This window comes from Orcinus orca, chromosome 16, assembly GCF_937001465.1.
Source record: "Orcinus orca chromosome 16, mOrcOrc1.1, whole genome shotgun sequence".
In the NCBI taxonomy this organism is placed as follows: Eukaryota; Metazoa; Chordata; class Mammalia; order Artiodactyla; family Delphinidae; genus Orcinus; species Orcinus orca.
In genome coordinates this window covers 80378235-80399136 of record NC_064574.1, presented here as the reverse complement: position 1 = coordinate 80399136, position 20902 = coordinate 80378235, and the positions used below count along the sequence as shown (strand labels likewise).

The 20902-nt window shown below is 59.5% G+C and overlaps 1 protein-coding gene across 1 annotated transcript; it reads right to left on the bottom strand.

Annotated features, from left to right (window-relative positions):
- Positions 1 to 7209: 7209 nt before the first annotated feature.
- Positions 7210 to 15879, bottom strand: MYL10 (myosin light chain 10). The gene is made up of 6 exons (XM_004268836.3): positions 15542 to 15879; positions 14866 to 14941; positions 13842 to 13946; positions 10133 to 10211; positions 7702 to 7750; positions 7210 to 7424 (listed from the first exon to the last, which is right to left on the bottom strand). The coding sequence occupies exons 1-6, from the start codon at positions 15575 to 15577 to the stop codon at positions 7326 to 7328; spliced, it is 444 nt and encodes a 147-aa protein (XP_004268884.1). The 5' UTR covers positions 15578 to 15879; the 3' UTR covers positions 7210 to 7325.
- Between the last annotated feature and the right edge of the window lie 5023 nt (positions 15880 to 20902).

Genomic DNA, 20902 nt, shown 5'->3' with positions numbered 1-20902 from the left:
CAGCAGGTTTCTGGGGCCCCCACTTCCCTTTCCACTTTATTTGGAGCTACTCAAGCTGGCCCAGGCCTCCTGCTTCTACAGCAGACTCCTATCTCTCACAAACACTTTACGCTTGGAGGTGGGGCAGGAAGGAGAAAAAACAGTAATTACAGAGCTGATGGGGGCATTTCCAGGAAGGGGCATTCCACTCAACGGAGGCCCATGTGGAAAGAGGGAGGCTGGACTGGGACGGCCATCCTAGCAGCCTGAGCCTTGTGGCCCCATCCTTGGCCCTTCCATCCCCCACCGTGGTGGCCAGGAAGCTTGCTCCGCAGTGGAGGTGTTTGGAGGCCTAGGACCATGTCCTTGGCTAATCCAACACCCTGATGGGCCCACTGTGGGAGAAAGGGAAAGGTGGGAGCTTTCGAGCTGGAAGTGGCTAGAGCTATAATGTAACCCCCTTTGCGGACCGGAAAACAAGGGGTCTCAGAGCAGATCACAAACAGATGGTGGCAGGCATTTCCTCCCACCCCCATCACTGTCCTGGGAGAGCCCGGATTCCCAAGTGGGTGGTAGGGTTAGGCTATGCAGGGGACCCCTAGAGGCCTACAAGAAGAGGAAAACTTCTCCCACCAAACTTGGAGGAAGGTGTGAGGCGGGGTCAACAGATGAGGTCCCTCCACGGCTGCTTCCCCCTCCACTCACGGCCCCAGGGCTCAGGTAGCCTCAGCCCTCTCTCCTGGATGCGGGAACCAGGATGAAGTTCCCTTCCATCTGAACATCCAGCTCCTCCCCAGTTGTCAGCCTTCTGGTGCCCCAGGGATGCAGGACCGTGGCAGTATGAGGATGGCTTTGTGGACCAACCACCTCCGGGTACACGTGGACCAGCAGGGGCCCACCTGCTCAGAGCAAGGACGTCCCCGGTGCCTGAGAACAATGAGGAGCTCACGGTTGCTAGGGGCTGGGGGCCCTTCCTTGCCTCACCTCTGACCCTTGCGCTGAGCCATCGATGAGGACACTGAGGCACCAGCGCTGGGCGGCTCACGCAGGCCCCACAGCTAGCGAGTGAGTAGTGGAGCCAGGACGAGAACCCAGGGCAACCGCAACTCCTGTGCTGGAGTCACTGTGACACACCCCTTGAGCCGAGGGTCTCAGCCCAACTACCAAGGGTAACTCTTACCCGCAGCCTTGCAAGGCAGCTATGCTGTGTCTTAGCCTGTGGTGACAAGTAGGGGATGAGGACCTAGACTGCCTGCGTTCAAATCCCAGCTCTGCCACTTACTGTGCAGCCTAGGGCCGGTGTCTTACCCTCTCTGGTCTCAGTTTCCCCATCTGTAAAAGGGGATGGTAGTAGGCTCTACTTCCCGTGGTTGTTGAGGAGTTCTACGTGTGAAGGCACGTGAAGCACAGCGCCTGGTACACAGAGGGTGCTCTTAAGCGCTGCTGCCGCCTTTTACAGGAATCTGGAGGTAAACGAGCTTGCCTTGTCTTCCAGCCAGAAATTGAACTGAGGCAGCCAGGACTCACATGCCAACTTGTCTGCCCTCAAATTGCACTTTTAACCTTGCACCCATGGCCGCTTCGAAGATGCAGGCCCGGAAAGGCCTTGGGGAAGCCGGAGCCGGGCGAGGCTTCTCATCCGTCAATAGATGGCGCTGTGCGGCCATAAGGGCCACCCTCGCGGCCAGAGTGAGAGCTCGGCACACCAGGCCTTGCAGACTGAGGCCACCACCCAGGGCCAGGCCCTACACCGGGTGCTGCTTTCAGAGGGATGTACCACTCGCCCTGTTTCTCTGATGAGAAATACGAGGGCCCAGAGTGGTTAAGCCATTGGCCTGAGGTCACACAGCCATAAGGCGCTGAGGCTCTCCAACCCCTGATGCTCCAGTCGAGATCTTCAGCCCTGTCCTCCTGCCACCCACTCCATCCTCCAAGGGGCCTCTGGAGCTTGATGGGAACCAGGCACCCCCTCTCCACCCCCACCATGGCTGGACAATTCCAGTGAAGCTGAAGCCGCCAGCTCTGAAGTCGGAGCTAAGCCCCCGGTTAGGGCGGCTCCAGGCCGGCCTGTCCCTCCCGGCCCCATCGCCAGGCCCACGCCATGGGCTTCCCCAGCCCAGTCCAGCATCCTCGTGGTACCGAGAAGTCTGGGGCCCAGAGACGGAGGGACCTGCTCAGCAAGACGCAGCCCATCTCCTGGATGCCCTCTTCCTGGTCACTAAGGAGCCCCAGGTCCCCCACGATCTGCTACAGGCCCCAAATCACATCTCACAGTCCCCCGTCATCACCCAAGAGGCTGCATGCTAACATGCCCCCAGCTCTGTCCCACTGACACACACGCATTAGAACCCATCACCCCAATAACAGGTCTTGGACAGGAATGTGATCCTGACCATGTTCAGGGGTGTGAACGGAAAGACGGAAGGAATGTGGTAGGTCTGGAGCTGGGAAGGGGGAGCTCCCTCTGGGCCTCGGCTTCCTCATCTGTTCACCGAGAGTTCTTCTGACTCAGCCTGCCCTGGGCTCTGTGATTCTGGTTGGACCACAGTGAAGCCATGGGTATGGGGAGAGGGATACCCCACTGTGCACCAGGCAACGAGCTAGGTGCTTTATGCACCCCTATCTTTCTGCTCTGAGGAGCAATTCAGGTTCTAAAAGCCAGCCAGCCCCATCCCTGCCGCGTGTTCACTATCTCCGGCTTGCATACCTCCAGTCACGGGTAGTTCACTCCCTACTGAGGAGCCTGTCCCCAGGATGGCTCAGAAAGCCAGAGAGGTCCAAAGGCTGGGTCCCTGTACTCCAGACACCTGCCCGGCTCTGCCTTGTGGGACACCTGAGCCAGCTCCACGCTCTGCCCCAGGACAGGGATTTGAAAATAGGTTTTACCAGACTTCCCTGGTGGTGCAGTGGTTAAGAATCCGCCTGCTAATGCAGGGGACACGGGTTCGAGCCCTGGTCCGGGAAGATCCCACATTGCCACCAAGCAACTAAGCCCTTGCGCCACAACTACTAAGCCTGCACTCTAGAGCCCGCAAGCCACAACTATTGAGCCCGCGTGCCATAACTACTGAAGCCATCGCACCTAGAGCCCGTGCTCGGCAACAAGAGAAGCCACCGCAATGAGAAGCCCACACACCGCAACGAAGAGTAGCCCCCTGCTCGCCGCAACTAGAGAAAGCCCGTGCACAGCAACGAAGACCAAACACAGCCCAAAATAAATAAATACATAAATTTTAAAGAAAATAGGTTTTCCCCACCCTGCATGCGCAGACTCACTGGACACTCCTCAACCTCCCTCATCCCTGATCCTGGCCTCCCCGCCTTCAGCTTCCCTTCACCTTTGTCAAGTGAGACTTGAGGGCTGGATGTGTGAGACAGACAGGAAGAGGTGAATAGACACAGATACTTGGGGGTCCCGGGAGGCCCAGATGAACCCTCAGCCAGACTGAAATCTTGGCCCAGCCCAGGGCTCAGCTCACAGACGGAATGGAGTAGTTTTCCTACCAAACAGACTCTATGGCTACTGGGGCGTCCCCTCGGAACCTCACCGCTTGCCTTCCCCACCCCCAGGCCTGAAATTCCACCGGGATGTTTCATTACTGCTCTGAGGTCTAGCGCCCCCGTTCCTGGCTGGGGACGCCATTGGCTCCCCCCAGCCCCCCACCCCTGCCACTTCCTGGCTGTGAAGAGGTGCAGGGTCACCCCCAGGGTTGCCACGGAGACAGAGCGATGGTAGAGCCGCATCAGGCAGGGTCTCTCCAGCAGCCACGAGGTCCTGGTGGGGCCCCACCCACCCGCGGTTAGCAGAGCTTCCCGGGGAGATTTCCCGCCCAGCCGGCTCTGAGCCCCGGGGTCCACCCTGGAAAGACCTTCAAAGGACTTGGCCATTCTTGAGTGAGCGCCAGGAGGGAATCTGCTCTCAGAATCAATTTCGCCAGCCACACGGGTGGAAGGAATTTGCCATTTCTCTTAACAGTGACCCCTCGTGATTTATACGGGGGCCACCGTCCGAAGGCCCCAGTTAACGGATCACAGTGGAAAATGAAAGGCCCAGACCCAGGCGTCTCACTGGGCTAATTACCCTCAATAAGACCCAGCTGGCTGGGGGAGCTGGCGGGACCAGGGCAGGGCAGGATCCCTGCACGCAACTCCCTGGGGACACGGAGACCTGCCATGGCCACGCCTGGGCTTCCTGCCCATCACCCTCCAGGGCGCGCTGGAGCCACCAAGCATTCCGGGAGAGCCAACCCGGCCAGCTTACGAGACAGGTCACCTCTGGGGATGGCCACGGCCTCAGGGTTTGCTGCTGCCGAGGAGCTGGAAATCCCTGGGACCCAGAGAAGCACAGGGTCCCATTCTGCCTATGCGGAGACTAAGGCCCAGACAGATAGGCAGGTCCCAGGGAGACTCGGGCGTGGCTTTGGCCTGGCTGCAGGCCCAGACCTCAGTGCTGGCCACGGAAGCCGCCTCCAGAGGCCTCATGCACCTCAAGATCAACTTTCTGGGCCGCCTGGAGTTGGTTAAATGTTTCCCAAGAGTCTGTTTTGTGCCAGGTCCAGTGAGGGTTGCTAGGGGTAGAGTGATGGGCAAAATCCAACCTGATCCCAGGCTTGCAGCTCTTTGGGGAAGGCCAACGTCATGTACATCTCCCCAGCAAAAGTACTTGGTGTCATGAAAGTACACAGAAGGGGATTTGACCTATTCCAGGCACCAGGGACAGGGTATGTGACGTGGAGCTGAGAGCAGAAAGCTGAGTAGGGGTAATTGGGCACTTATCCAATGAGAGAGTATCCTAGGCAACAGGAGCGGCATATGCAAAGGCCCTGTGGCAGGAGGGAATGTAGGGCACTCAAGGAACTGAATGAGGCTGTGCAGGGAAGCACCGTAAAGATGGTGGTAAAGGGGCAGGTGGGCAGGTGGGGGAGGCCACAGGTAGTTCTTGTACCTTTAAAAAGGTGATTCCAGATATGATGACTCAGGGGGGAGGAGTCAATATCTCTCTGGCTTTCAGGAGCCTCAGCCCCCACCCCTGGAAAGGGTAGCTCTGTGGACCACCCCAGCTGCCTGGACCAGAGAAGGACCCAGAGGAACCCATCTAGGGGTCGTGGAGTGCCAACCCAGGTGTCCCTCGGGAACTAGACATAGAGTCCTGGAGACTGAAGGAAGCTGGTGGTAGGCCCAGGTCAGGGGCAGCCAAGACCACCAATGAGCCCCAGCTGGAGGGGGAGGGGTCCCGAGCAAGCAACGCTGTGAAAAACGCCAAGAGAAGCAGAGGCCAGGGCCTTGGAGCCACCAATAGCCTCACGACTGGTCCCCCACTCCCCTCCCGACTTCTTTGCCCTAGGCCACTGGTGCCTCCTGTCCCTGTGGGTCCCCCACCCAGAGCCCAGGTGGGTGTGATAGGTGCTACTGAGTGCGTCTGGGCCCTGGAACAGAGTGGGTGTAAGTGGACAGCTGTCTGAAGGGCGGAGGAATGAATGAGCAAAGGAAGGGCTCCCAGTCTCCCCTCCTGAGCTGCATGGAGCCCCTCCGGCCTTCCCCACTGGCCACCCCGTGTCCTCGTGGAGCCAGGCCGATGCAGGGCCAGCAGGCCTGGTGTCACGGAGTAGGGCAGCCTGGAGCTGCTGGACGGGAGAGCAGGTAGCCACGGCTCCCACTCCCTCCAAAAGCTTGACTCTGGCCTGGTTCCTGGGGACACAAACAGGTCTGACGAGTTCCTCAGCAGCTGAGTCCTTGACTTCCAGGAAAGCTAAACTCTTCGAGAGCAGAGAGAGCGAGGCCTGGGAGGAGGGAGGGATCTTTTGGAATATTCCTCTGCCTCTGCCTCGGGCCTTCCCCAGCCCTGCTCTGCGGATCTCGCCCCTTGTGTCCTGAGCCTGGGAGCCCCAGGCTGATGGGGACGCCTTTCTCCCCACCTCCCCCAGAGGGAACATGGAGTGCAGGAGGGCAAGGGACAAGGAAAGGGACCTCCTCACTGTGACCCCCAATTCAGTCCCCGCCCCCGTGTCCCAGTGCAGGGTGTAGCAGTGTGGGGTAGAGCTTATGGGCACAGGCTCAGAGCCATGCTGCCTGGGTTCCGCTCCCAGCTCTGCCATTGACCTCATCACCTACCTCGTTTCTGTTTTCTGTTTTGGTTATCTTTCCCTTATTGACGTATAGGATTTTTTTTTTAAACCCTTGCTTCCATGGACCTTACATCCTTTTTTTTTTTTTTAATTTATTTATTATTTATTTTTGCTTCGTTGCTGCACGCGGGCTTTCTCTAGTTGTGGCGAGCCTGGGCTACTCTTCGTTGTGGTGCACAGGCTTCTCGTTGCAGTGGCTTCTCTTGTTGCGGACCACGGGCTCTAGGCGTGCGGGCTTCAGTACTTGTGGCATGTGGGCTCAGTAGTTGTGGCTTGCGGGCTCTAGAGCGCAGGCTTAGTAGTTGAGGCGGACGGGCTTAGTTGCTCTGCGGCATGTGGGATCTTCCCGGACCAGGGCTCGAACCCATGTCCCCTGCACTGGCAGGCGGATTCTTAACCACTGCACCACCAGGGAAGTCCTGATGTGTAGAGTTTTTTTAAAAGTATATTTGGGATTTAAGATCTTTGTCAATATCTATTGTTGCCAATATCTTCTCCAGCCTGGGCTTGCCTTTTCACGCCCTTCATGGTATCTTTTGCTGAGTGGAAGTTTTCAATTTGAAGTCCAGTTTCTGCCCTTTTATCATATGGTTGGTGCTATGCATGCCCTGTTCAAGAAATCTTTGCCTCTTCCATAAACATCCTTTGAATCCACCCCCCCGCCCCCTCCGCCCACCACCTTCTTTGCCTCTGTCTGGCTTCTAGCTGCCAGGTCTCTCCTGGCCCTCTCCCAACTCCTCCCCACTGTGTCCCCACCCCAGTTCTTGTCTCTCTCACTGCATGATATTTCCGCCCGGGGACAGGGCTGGCTCATGTCCATGTCGCTGGGCCTGGCACCAGGGCTGGCACGCACTAGGTGCTCAATAAAAGCTTCATAAATGAAGACAGTGTCTGTGCCCCAGCTGGGGATCAATTAGTTCTAAACACCAGCTCATCAGGAACATTTGAGCAAAGCCAGGAAGTGAAAAACTTTGGAAAAACCAACAACATAGGAATGTTTAGCTTTCTCCCCAACCGGAGCATTAATCACAAAACCTCAGACCTTGTTACATTATTTATTCTTACTTTGCCCCTGACCCACAGGCCAGAGAGCCTTTTCCTCACACACACACGTTGGCTGCAGGGGCTCCTCAACGGCCGCCCCTCTCCCCCACCCCCAGCCCCGTGTTTGCTGCCTCTGAATGTGTGTATGGGGTGGGGGGGGGCGTCGGCGGTCCCCTTTTAGTCCTTCTCTTCGCCATGCGTGATGACGTAACACAGGTTCCTATAGTCCAGATTGCCACACACATCTGGCGGGAAGGCAGCAAACATCTGCTTGATCTGGGGAAAGAGCCGGGAGTCAGCCTCAACCAGGGCCGAGGGGGGGCCAGAGCCGGGGGTCACCCAAGGGCATTAGGCAGAATGTCGCTCCCCTCTTTGGAGAGGGAGGCATCAGGGTGGAGACCACAGAGGCCAGGCCAGCAGGCCAGGATCCCACCACCCTTGTTCCCATCCTAGGAGTCAAGGGGGCATCATCTCAGCAGATCACTAAAGAAAGAGCGCTTCCCAGGAAGATGCTCGTCAGTGCTGAGCAAGGACCTGAAAAGCCGGCTCTCACCTCGTCCTCACTGAAGCGGTCTGCCTGCGTCATGAGCTTCTCTTTGATGCTGTTCAAGGGAGAGAAAGAGTCACATTCAGGGTAAGGGCCGCTCTGGATGTGGACACGCAGATCCTGGGGCTGATGGCCCAGGAGGACCCCAACCAGGGCTGGCCCTACAGCCCCCAGATGGCTGTGTGGCCTCGGGTGGCCACTTCAGCTCTCAGCCTCCGTTGTAACGTGGACTCCCCTCTTCACATCAGGTGGGGACCCAATGAAATGGCCTTGGGACGCCGACATGACTTTGGGGGCCACTCTGATGTCCCATCATGCACTAATAATCAGCCTCTAGGTCACGGAGGGGAGCCTCTTTGCCCTGGCTCTAGACGCACCGCCTCTTCAGCTTATGAGTTTTGTGGACATCTGTAAGGTGTTTCGGAGCATGCAAGGGGCTTGCACTCAGCCAGGGGGCAGGAAGGCTGCCCAGGTCCGCGTCCTCCTGCGCCTGCCCAGGCCTCCTCTGCTCCTCGCAGCCCTGGGAAGTGAGTATTATTATCCCCCTTTTACAGAGAGGGAAACTGTCCCCCTGCGTGGTCCAGAGGAGCAGCTGCCCACAGCGGCCAGAGCTGCCCGGGACCCGGAGGGATGGCCAGAGGTGGGGCATTTGAGGCTGTGGGGGAGGGACTGGTGCCCCCAGGAGCTCTCAGGGGGTGCAGAGGGCAGGGGTGGGACCAGAGGGCTGAACAGGGCCCTGAGCACCCGTGTGCCCTGTGGCGCCGGCAGCCGCCGCCCTGCTCCAGACCGACGCACATTTTCCATTATTTATGTTACTACAGGACAGTCACAGTTTCCAACTCTCCACGCTGGGGATTTTTCACAGACTCTCTTTCAACCAGAGCCTCCTCTGTGGCCGGCCTGGCAGGCAGCTGTGTCTCTCAGATCCCATAGCCTGGGGATGGCGCCCGCGGTTCCCAAACTGGGTCTCCAAAGGGTTCCTCCCAGCCCTGACTTTGCTCTAGTGGGAGGGAAGGTAGGTGGCAGTAGAGGGGTGGGTTCGGGTCACCCCAGGGGTTCCCCCAGTGCCCCCCTAGGTCTCCGAGATGGGGGTGGGAACCCAGACTCTGAGGGAGGGCTGAAGGAGAGGGCTGCGGCCTGAAGAAACCCTCGGGAACCTCAGGAACCCCTCCCCGACCCCTGAGGAGAATGTGACTCAAAACTCTGGGGGGTGAGGGGCTGTAAGAATGTCTGAGAGACAAGATAGACCCTCGCCACTTCCTCCCTGCCCCCCTGCCCTCTCCCACCCCACCTCCATCACGTGCTATGCTAACGTTGAATAGAAAGCAAAATTAGCCTCCAGCCGAGGCCTCAAGCATCACAGTAATTGGTCGCGAAGCCTGTGACTAAGGAAGAAGTCTTGCCTGCCCAGGGTCACCCACAGGCCCAGGGAGGCCTTGGAGGCCCTGAAGGGACAGCTCACGGGTTGGCTCAGAACACTCAGTGTCTCAGCCCCTGGACCGACTGCCTCTGCCCGTCCCGCCCCGGCCCGCAAGTCTTGGCTGTCTGCCCTGTGCTCTCCCTGGGCTGAGGCTCCCAGACACAGCAGGCATTAGCGCTCCCTCCTTCAGTGATGCCAGCCCAGTGGAGGCCGGACAGCTGCCCACGGCCACCGCACTCTCTCTGCGGCCCCAGCTGAGCTGGTTCCTTCCCATGGCTACGCCTCCATCCCCACATCCACTTGGGCCCTGGCTAACATCTACTAAATACCCCCCTGTACCCTGGTGGTACAGATGGGGAAACTGAAGTCCAGAGAGAGGAAGGGTTTCACCCAAGGTCTCAGGGACTGTGTGAATGACAGCAGGTGGCCTGGTGACCCTTACCTGGTCCTCTTCCCAACACCCTGGATCCCATTGGTGCTGGCCTCTTGTATTTCACTCACCCATCCACTCGCCTCCATCCCGATGGCCAAGACCCTTGTGGCCGCTGCAACCCTCTCTTCTCCTCCTCCAGGCTGGCCTCCATGTTGCCCCTGCCTAACTGCTGCTTAGGCTCTCCCATGCCCCCAGGGCAGACCCAAGGTCCAGGGCCCACACAGGCCCTGCCTTCCTCTGTGTGCTCCAGCCAGGGGGAGCCTTAGTCATCCTTCAGGGCCCACCTCTACCCCCACCTGTTCCTCCCTCGCTACTGGGAAGCCCTCGCCTGGGGACCCCATGTTCCCCATACACATCCACACAGATGGGGACACTGAGGCCCAGAGAGGGGAAGGGACATCTAGTAATGGCTGAACTGGGCAGGGCAGCGGCCTCCTGGCTCCTGGCTGGAAGCTGCCTGAGATGCCTGAGTTCCAGGCAGGACAGGAGACTGGGCTGCGACCCACCCTGACCCGACCTCAGTCCATCTATCACCTGAGGCTTTGGGGAGAGAAAAACCAAAACAGAAGGCCGAGGAGACTTACAAATCAGCCTTGACGAAACCTTTCCCTTCAGTGTCGAACACATTGAAGGCGTGGAGAATGGTCTCCTCCGGGTCCGTACCTAGAAGCAGCGCACACAGGCAGGGGGAGCATCAGGATGAAGAGGCCAGGCAGCGGCTGGGGCTGGGGCAGGTCCCATGGCCCCTACAGAGGCCAAGGGCTCAGGGAGCTTCCTCCCCAGCTTCTAGTCCACAGTGAGGCCAGAGAAGGGATGTTTCAGAGAAACAAGGAACAGTATGATAGCCAAGGGCTCTGCATATAGCAACAATCAGCCTGCACAGATGCACCTGGAAAGGCCTACCAGGCATTTACTATGTGCTTAACCCTCCTGCCCATTGGTCCCATTTTACAGATGAAGAAACTGAGGCTCAGAGAGGTTAAGTGACGCGTCCAAGTTCTCACAACTGATGCTATGTGATTCGACGATGGATGGAGGAGAACAGCTTTTACTTGGGGGCTGGAGATGGGGGCTCTGGCAGCGGCATTGGAGGAGTCTGAGAGGTTGTCCAGGCCAGAGGCGGGGCAGGTGGGACCACAGGTTTGTGGGAGTGAGGGTGGGGGGACAGGAGAGGCAGAGCGCATCCGGAGCAGTTCTGGTTTTATCACTTTTATGGTGTGGGCTTTGGGGAAAGATGTCATTAGAAGAAATGGTTCTACTAACACAATGGGATTAAATACCCAGCCCCCTGGTGGTACAGATGGGGAAACTGAAGCCCAGAGAGAGGAAGGGTCTCACCCAAGGTCTCAGGGACTGTGTGAACAACAGCAGGTGGCCTGGTGACCCTTACCTGGTGCTCTTCTCCCCGTCACACTGACCTCCCTTCTCACTATGGAACCACGGGATGTCCCCTTCCTTCTTAAGGCTCAGCTGTGTCATTGGTGAAATGGAGACAAGGGCGGGGTTTGCTGCCCGCCTCCCAGGATCAGTTAAGATAAAGGGTCATTAATGGGCAGGGTCTTGACCAACATTATTATGGCCACAGACACATCTGAGCGCTCTGTGCCAAGTCCATCCTGCAGCTTCGGCACTGTGCCCCATGGGACTCCAGCACACCCCTTGTGGTAGGTCCTGATGCGCCAGTTTGTCAAAGAGGAAACTCAGGCTCAGAGAGGCTCTGTTACTTGCCTGAGGTCTCCAGATATAAGGGGAGGAAGGGTTTGAAGCCAACTCCTTGAACCTCCAGAGCCCCCTTCTTGTTCTGCCATGCTGTGCTCCTGTTACTCAGACTGGGTCAGGGCCAGCTGTGTCCCCCACATCAGGCTGGGTCAGGGTCATCTGTGTCCCCACATCAGACTGGGTCAGCGTCATCTGTGTCTCCCCCATCAGACTGTGTCAGCGTCATCTGTGTCTCCCCCATCAGGCTGGGTCAGGGCCAGCTGTGTCCCCACATCAGGATAATCCAGGACAGGATGATGTCTGAGTGACTCCACATTTCTGAGACTGGCCCTGAGTGACTGGGCCGGGCTCAGTGCTGACCTTGCCAGCCTGGGAGTTCCTAGAGGCAGAGCCGTGGGCTTCCTCTAGGTAGGGTGGCAGGGAGCCAGTGTGCCCAGGCCAGAGGCTCCATCCACGGCCCGTCACAGCCTGGCCTTGCAGGAGGAGAAGGGGTGGCCACAGGATTATGGTTGGGGAGCTGCTGTGCAGTCTCTGCTTCCCAGGGTCTCCGGAGAGACCTCTGTGCCGGGGCAGCCTGGCTCCAGCCTGCTTTCCTCAGGACTGGCTGTGTGTGGACCAGCTGCCCTGGGTTCAGGCCCCATGGCTGGACATTCACCACACCCGCTCCTCCCTTCTCTCCTCTGCTCTGCAGACTGCAAACCTCATCAAATGGGCAGCAGAGAGACTGCTTCCCCTCACTGCTGTTGGGAACCTCATGACAGTGTCCTTGTCCCAGTTAGAAGGACAAGGTGGTGCCTGCCCAGCCCCCCGGCTCCTGTTCCCACCCCAGGCTCAGCCACGTTCGCATGACAGGCTCAGCTGGAGCTCCAGCCCCGGAGCCCCTGCGAAAATGAGAAAAAGCTGCAGCCCTGGGTCGGAGCTCTTAGCTCAGCTGCAGACGGACACGAGCTCCAGGACTTGCTTTAAAGCCATGGCTGGAGTCACGCATGTCTTTGCCTGTGAGTGTGCCCCTGTCCTGCCCCCTGGACTTCTGCGCTCTTCAAGGAGGTGGCCATGGTCCCAGGAATAACCCTTAACAGCTTCCCAGAGGGGGGCCTGAGGGCACTGTTCTGTCAGCTGGACAACACCAGGCTGTCGTGGGTTTAGTGGTGGCCCCCCAAAGATATACCCAGGTCCTCATCCCCAGGACCTGGAAACGTCACTTGGCAAAAGGGCCTCTGTAGATGTAAGGAAAGGCTCTTGAGATGGACTGATCACCCTGGCTTATCCGGGTGGGCGCTAAATCCAATAACAAGTGTCCTTACAAAAGTGAGGCAGAGGGAGACAGAAGAGGAGGGGGCAGTGTGACCACAGAGGCAGAGATGGAAGCGAAGCAGCCACCAGAAGCTAGCAAAGGTCAAGAACGGGTTCTCCCCCGGAGCCTCGCAGGGAGCCCGACCCGCCAGATTTCAGATTTCTGGATTCCAGAACTGAGAGAATCCATTGCTGGGGTTTTTTTGTTTTGTTTTGTTTTGTTTTGCGGTACGCGGGCCTCTCACTGCTGTGGCCTCTCCCGTTGCGGACCACAGGCTCCGGACGCGCAGGCTCAGCGGCCATGGCTCACGGGCCCAGCCGCTCCGTGGCATGTGGGATCTTCCCGGACCGGGGCACGAACCCGCGTGCCCTGCATCGGCAGGCGGACTCTCAACCACTGCGCCACCAGGGAAGCCCCATTGCTGGTTTTTTGAGCCGTCAAGTTCGTGGTCATCTGTTACAGCAGCCTTGGGAAACTAACACAACCCCCATTTTACAGACAGAAAAACGGAGGTGCAAAGAGCCGATAAGCCTTGCCCAAGGTCACCCTGGGGGTCAGTGTGAGACCAGATCTTAAGCCCAGTTGTAGCCGAAGCGCCAGGGGAGGGTATCAGGCAGGGGCTGCCTGAGCCTGGGATGACGATGAGCCCCACCCCGCAAGGGCAGCCGCAGCCCAGGCTGGCCCTTCCTTCTGACCACAGAACCCCAGCCCGGCCTGATGCTGCATCTCAGGGGAGTGCAGTGGTTAGAGCCAGAGTCGGGGTTACAGTTCCATCCCTGCCACTTCGATGCTGGGACACCTGGAGCCGGTGTGGTGCCCCGTCTGAGCCTGGGTCTCCTCACTCACGAATGAGGCCCCTGATCCTTTCCCTGGAGGAGAAGCCCATCCTGTACTGGGGTTGGCCACAGAAGCTTCCAGAACGCCCCTCCCCCATACCACCTTCTCTTGTCAGCAGCGGGTGGTAAGGCAGAACAGGCAAGATGAGCCCAGGGCTAGGAAGGTGGGGCAGGGGCTGAGGCACCATCCTGACGGTGGGCAAAGGGCTTTCTCACCAACTGTCCCGCTGGGCGCCTCACAGCCCTGCAAACTGGGGGTCATCACATTCACCCCACTCTGTGATATAGAGGTGGGAACCGAGGCAGGGTCTTGTGTGTGTGCCCCGGGGGCTGGTGTCTGGGGCTGCATCGTGCATCGGTGCGGGGTACGTCAGCACGCAGGGCCCTGCCTACCCACACCCACTCGCCCCTCCCCTCCCCAGGGCCCCCTGGGGCCTCACTCACCCTTCAGCTTCTCCCCAAACATGGTCAGGAAGACGGTGAAGTTGATGGGCCCGGGGGCCTCCTTCACCATGGCCTCCAGCTCCTCGTTCTTTACGTTGATGCGGCCTGGGGGAGACACCCAGGAGGACAAGGAGGGTCAGAGGGGACCCTGCCTGCAGGCAGCCCCAGAGAGCAGAGCATCCTGCAGAATGCCCCAGCCCTACCGTCTCACCCGCCCCCCACTCAGGCCTAAGGCCCCGCCCCCCTGCTGGGGGACCTCGGGATGGGGACACATCCAGCCGTGGTCAGCACGGGGCTGCCCCCAGCCTCCCCACCCGCCTGCCACCACCTCAGCCTCCCTGGAAAGGAGAGCAAGTTGGTGGTTATACCCATGTTACAGATGAGGAAACTGAGACCCAAAGAAGCTGCAGCTGAGGTACACAGGGGTGGAAGACCTGGGCCTCAGGGCTCAGGTGCCCCGGGAGGGGACGGGGACCCGGGTTCCGCACGGTCCCAGGGGACAAGCAGATCTCTGGGGGCTTAAGGCTCAGTCCGGAAGTGAGCTGGTTACGCCCCTGTCCCCCAACCCCAGTGCCCCCATCCAGGCTTCAGGCCCATCCCTGGGCCCTCAGAGAAGGCAAAAGCCTCGCTGGCAGCTGAAGACCGCCCGGTAACCCGAGTCCCACCCCTGGATATCTCCAGCCTCGTCCCCACCCACTGCGTCTCCCCCTGCTCTGCTGACCCCTCCCCCTCCCCCTCCCCCTCCCAGCCTTTGCACGGGCCACTACTGCCCCTCTTCCCCACCACCTGTGTCTCCCCCTGCTCTGCTGCCCCCCTCCCTCCCCTGGCCAGTCCTCCTCTAACACCCGGGATCTCCCCTGACCTGCCAGGCAGTGGCCGCCCCTCCTCGGCACCCCCAGAGAACACCAGCCCCTCACATCCCCTGCGCCAACCGCCCTGGCCTGCCCCCAGCTGCCGACCCTTTCTGGATGGCCAGGGCTCGGATTGCCCCCCATCCCCAAGCCTCTGGCTGCTGGGCACCCACCCAGGGCAGCAAAGGTGTCCCTCAGGTCCTCCTTGTCGATGAAGCCATCCCGGTTCTGGTCCATGATGGTGAAAGCCTGGCAGAGACACGGGCACTGAGCAGCCACCCCCGCCTGCCCAAGCCCAGGCGCCCTCCCCAGAGAGATCCCCCCTCCCTGCAAGGGGCTGTCCTCCCGACCACTGTTGCCTGGGCAACCTCAATACAGGCCCTCTGGCCACCCGGTCACCCAGCTCAGCATGACGCCGGCATGAGAGTGATGGTCAACCTGCCCTGGGCTCCTGCTGTGTGCCAGCACGTGCTGGGGCTTCGTGCCCATCCCTCATGTCATGCTCCCAGCAGCCCCATTTTACGGAGCGTGAAACTGAGGCTCGGAGAGAGGAAGGGCTTGCCCTAGGTCACACAGCACGCAAAGGCTCGGGGAGAGGCGGGGTAGAGGCTGCCCAAGGACAGCGCGTCACCTCTCCAGAGGCTAAGCTATAGCATGGCAGCCTCTAGATAGTGACGTCATCACCCCCCAGCGGCTGAGGGTAGTGATGTCATCACCCCCCAGCGGCTGAGGGTAGTGATGTCATCACCCCCCAGCGGCTGAGGGCCGAGCCCACACCTTGCCGGCTCCCTAAGGGCTTTCCGTGCATTCCTGTAACCCTCCCACCGGCCCTGGGCGCGGCTGACCAACCTCTTTAAACTCCTGGATCTGGGACTGATCGAACATGGAGAAGACGTTGGAGCTGGCTCCGCCTTCTGCTCTTCTCCGGGCTCTCCTGGGTGCCTGTGAGGTTCCAGGGGATGCCTTACAGAAGCCCCTCCCCGGGAAGGTCCCCCATTCGCCCCACTCAACCCTCAGGGCTCATCTCCTGAAGGACACTGCCCACCCCCACGGACCCCAGCAGACAGACCAGGCTCCTCAGGAAGGCTGGCAGAGAAGCAGGGCGTTTCCCCGCTTCTTCTTCCCGGCGAGAAGCCAACAGAGCGGCTACCCCACGGGGCTACCTGCGGCTTCCCCGACAGGCCCCTGACTCCAGATTGCAGGAGGTCAGTGCCCAGCCACCACGTGGGGGCCCTCCTCTCCTGCCCCCCTCCCCGGTGTTCAGGGTAACACCCAGATCCCTTAGCCCTGTGACGTCTGCTCCCTCTCCCAGAGCATCCTCCCCCGGCAACCTGGGTCCCCCCAACTTGCTTTGAGCTTCCTTCTCTCCCAACATTTGCTCCTGCCATTCCCACTACCTGGGACACATTCCCTGCCTTCCATCGGGATGAATCCTCATCCTTCAGGCTTAATTCCCCCGCCTCCTCCTCTGAGAAGCCTTCCCTGACTAACCCCTCCCAAGGCCAACTTAGAGCTCCCCCACCCCCTCTGTCCCTCCCCACCAGTCTTGGGCTTCCACACCCCGTAGCACGTAGCACACTGTCCTGCCATATCTCCCTGTGTCTGTCCCACCGCTGGGCTCCCCTCCCCCACCCAGGGCCTGGCTCCGATCTGGACTGGTTTGGAAATAGCGGCCCAGAGCTCAGGGCATATCTCATGGCAGCAGGCAGAGCAGGTGACCACCCACGTGGAGGGTCTCTGGCCAGACTTCCTGCCTCCGTGTGTTTCTTTCCAGATGTCATGGTGCCTGAGGGTCGTCCACTACTGGGCATTTGCTGAAAGCTCTCTGTTCCCAAACCCCTCCAAGGGACCTTTCTCTCAGCAGCCGTCACTGAGGTCCCCATGTGCAAGGAGCCCCAGACTTGGCTTGTGATGGGGGGGAAAGGACAGGCGGGACTTCACAGAGGAGGAGGTGGAAGGGGACCCTCCACAGATGTGGGCGTCCCCACACCCAGCTCGGGCCTCCATCTCAGCCCCTTCCACTCTCTGTGCCCAGCCCCGTCCACCCCACCCCAGGGCCCGGGCTTCCCTGGAGCCCCCGCGCCCGCCCCCAGCGCCTCTGTGGTCTCCCCTCCCCCGGCTCACTCCTGTCCGCTCGCCCAATGTCCCCATCCCCGCACTTGCCCCCAACTCCCCTGGGTTCCTGGGCTCACTTCAGGAGCCCCAGTGCCCGGCTGACTTATAATTAGCTTTTACTGGGTCCTTTGTCTCCACTAATCCTTTGAAAGGGGGCTGGCAGGGCGGCCAGGCCGTTATGATGCTGTGAAACCCCTGTAATATTTATAAATCCCTTCAGACGTCATAAAGAAAAGAACCTCCCTGTGGAATTCATCTCACATAATTACATATACATTTCCTTAATAAAAAGCAGTCACTTCCGTCTGTGGGATATGCTGCCCTTTCTCTCCTCAGACCTGCCCTTGGCCACGGCATCCCCCATCCCTGTCTCGCCCCAGGCTTTCAAGTCCATCTGGGGTGGAAACGTCACCCTACTGTGTGACAGACCCTGTTCTAGAACCTTGCAAGGAAGGAAGGGGTTGTTTTCTCCTACTGCACAGGCAAACCTGAGGCCCAGGGCCCTGACCGGGCTTCTGATCTCCTAGCCAGGACCCTTTCCAGCCCAGCTGTCTTGGAAATTCCCTTTTATAATATGCCTCTAAAAATCCGCTGAAGGGAACATCTCAGGGCAGAAGGGGTCACCCAGACCTGAGTTCTAATCCTGCCTTTGCTACTCACAGCCTCTGTGATGTTAGGAAAATCAGTTTTCTGCCCTGAGCCTCATTTATAAAACCGAGATAACGTCTCCCTCAAAGCATCTGGACTTGTATTAGGTACCTGCTGACCTCCAGCCAAGCCCTGTGCCCAATCCCAGGGACCTAGAGCTGAATCAGGCCTGGTCCTTGTCCCCAAGGAGCTCACAGTCCAGCTGGGAGACAGACAATCACTAGAGGGTGATGCGGGGGGGGAAGATGCTGAGAACACAGAGGAGCCTCTGTACCGCTGGGGTACTCAGGGCGGACCTCCTGGAGGAGGTGGCTTCTGAGCTGAGGCTTGACAGAGTTCTCAGGCCAGGAGGGACTGATGAGGGTGAGTGAGACAGGAGCATGAAAGAACGGCACCACTGAGAGCCTACAGGGAGACCCAAGGGGCTGGAGCACAGGGGCAAGGGGAAGGTGGCAGGGCAGGCCCCACATGGCCTGAAGGACCCCGTAGCAAGGCCAGCAGTCCCCATGCCAGGCTCTGTAGGACCCAGGCTGTCCTGGAATAGTGACCCCGACCCCCATAGGAAACATATTCTCTTATTGAGATCAGAGCCCCACTTTTCCCTGAAACCTCCAAGCCTGGCCCACCCTGTCCCCCTCCACCCTCCTCTTCCTTGCCCCCCACCCCAGCTTTCACCTCAGCAGCCCCCACCGAGTCCAGGAAGGCACAGACCCAAATCAGGACCCACAAGGATGGACTGGCCGGGTTCAGGGATGACATCAAGGGTGAAGAAAAGGTCAGGACAGGCACAACATCAGGTCAAGGTCAAGGTCAGGGTGAGTTCAGGCAATGAGGTCAAGGTCAGAATCACAAATGCAGTCAAGGTCACAGGCTGAGGTCAAGGTCAGGAGGCGGGGCAGCACCAGCCTACCATGGTCTGGATGGCTCCCTCGCGCTGCAGCAGGGCTGCGAGAGCGCGGCGACAGCTCTTTAAATAGTGCTCCAGGTCCGGACGACAGTTTGGAAGGTGACAAAGGACAGGAAGGGGGCCTCCCTGCCAGACACCTGTCAGGGGCCATTGAGAGTGGGTGGAGTTGTGGGATCCAGAGACTGTCCAAACCACAACGATCTCCACCAGTGCAGGGCCAACAGGATCTCTGCGGCCAAGGGACCAAGGCCCAGGAAGGGGCTCCTGGCTGAGGGCACACGATAAGCTGAGGCCTGGAGCCAACTGGGGAGACTTGGCCTTGGGCCACGCAAGTTCAGGAGAGCTCCCAAGGCAGGGCCACCCACGCCAGCTGGGGAGACTCAGGGCGGCACCGTGGCCCAAGCCCTCGAACTGTGTGACTCTCGGTGGGACACCATCCTGCAGAAGGCTCGGGCTCTCATGTGAAAAGCGGGGAGCGCCATCCTGCAGAAGGCTCGGGCTCTCATGTGAAAAGCGGGGAGCACGTGACGCTTCTTGGTCAGCCCACGGAGAGGGTATCTGAATCAGCCTGGCCCGCAGGGACCCCTCAACCGATAGGACTACTGCCACCATTACCCACCCCAGCCTGGGCCCCCCCAGGGCCTTGAAAATAGTCCAGGGAGTTGAAAGAGCAAAGAGACAAGAAAAATGGAAGTGACTCTGATGAAGGAGAACTGAGAAATCACATGCCCATCCGCTCTGGCCACACACATATTGGGATGTAGCCTGTCCCCACCAGGCCTGGGCCGGCCCAAGAAGTCTCTAGTTCATGTGACAAGCAGAGCCTGCGCCTGCCCCTGGCAGGGGCCCCGTGTGTCCAAAGCAGCCTGGCTGCCCAGTCTATCCAGCCAAGTCGGCCCGCACCTGGGACCACCACGCCTGATGGGCTGCCAGGGCCGGCAGTGCTGGGCTCAGGCTGTGGGCCCACCCGGCCCCAGGCACAGGACGGCTTAACTGTCCCCGGAGCTGGACTTAGGCCTCCAGGCCCCGGTACGGCTGATCCCCTGTCTTGGGGGAGGGAATGTGATGACGATGAAAACAGTAAGAGTAGCTAACATTAATGAAACGCAGCAAGTCAGGCTATGTCCTAAAACTTGTGTCTTCACGTTGACTCCTTCACCCCATTTTCCAGGTCAGGAGACTGGGGCACACACGGGTTAAGTGACTCACCCAGGCTGATAAGTAGTGGTGCCAGGATGAGGGCTCCTTTCTAGTGATTCCAGAAGGTTGTGCCCATTGCGATGCTCCCCTCCCCGAGCCATCCTGGACCAGCTGACTCTTACCAGCCCCTCTGACCTCCCCGAGAACTGTGATGGAATCTGCCGCCCTGAGCTGGGGCCAGGCCCTGCCATGCTGCCCCCTGGCAGGGACCAACCACATGGGCTACAGGTGTTCAGCAGGTAAGGGTGAAGGGAAACTGGCTCTGGGCACAGGAGCCAGGATTCCAGTCCCAGCCCCATCTCCAGCCACGGTGGGAGATGAGCTGTGTGAGCACGGCAGACGCCTGCCCCTTTCTGGGCCTGAGTGGAGGGGCAGGTGGCCACTGTCCATGCCAGCTGTGGCAGCAGCCTTTCCTGGCCTGGTCCATGAGCCTGGCCCTGGGGCCTCCTGGCTCTGGGCTTGCTGAGCGGGGAGAGATGATGCCATCCGGGGCTACTACCCCTGCTTCCTGCTGGCCGGAGGTGTCCATATGCGAGGCCTGGATGCCCCTGAGCTCCGGCTTCTGGGGATCACTGCTCAGGACAATGCAGGGGCTCCTGAGGGCCCAGGATAGTCCTGAGCACTCCGAGGGTCGCCCAGCCTGCCAGGAGGAGGGAACTGCAAGAGGGAATCGCAATGAAACTCGGAGTGAGTCACACAGAGCTCACAGTGCTGAGTCCCCGTGGTTTCCTTCCCTGGCCGCCTCTTCCTTCATATTATGAAAGCAGGAAGAGCTAGTCAGAAACCTGGTGGAGACCGTGGAAACCCCCAAGGAGAGATGGTCGGGAAACACTTGTCCCTGGGGTGGGGGGAGTAGGGGGAGATGTGGGGAGCATGCAGCGGTCCTAAGAGAAAGACGCTCTGAGTTCCACCCTCGCGGTGGGACTCTCTCTCAGCAACCCACAGGCCCTCAGTCTTCCCCATCTGAGAAATGGTGCCAGTGAGCTGGCTGCTTGGAAGCAGCCCTCAGGCAGCCCAGCGCCCTGGGAAGGAGTCACTGGCCCGGTTTGGAGGGCAGAGCCCCCACATGGATGGAATTCTTTTTCTTTTTTTAATAAATTTATTTATTTTTATTTTTGGCTGCGTTGGGTCTTCGTTGCTGCGCGCGAGCTTTCTCTAGTTGCAGCGAGCGGGGGCTACTCTTCATTGCGGTGCGCGGGCATCTCATTGCGGTGGCTCCTCTTACTGCAGAGCACGAGCTCTAGGCGCGCGGGCTCAGTAGTTGTGGCGCACGGGCTCTAGAGCGCAGGCTCAGTAGTTGTGGCGCACGGGCTTAGCTGCTCCACGGTATGTGGGATCTT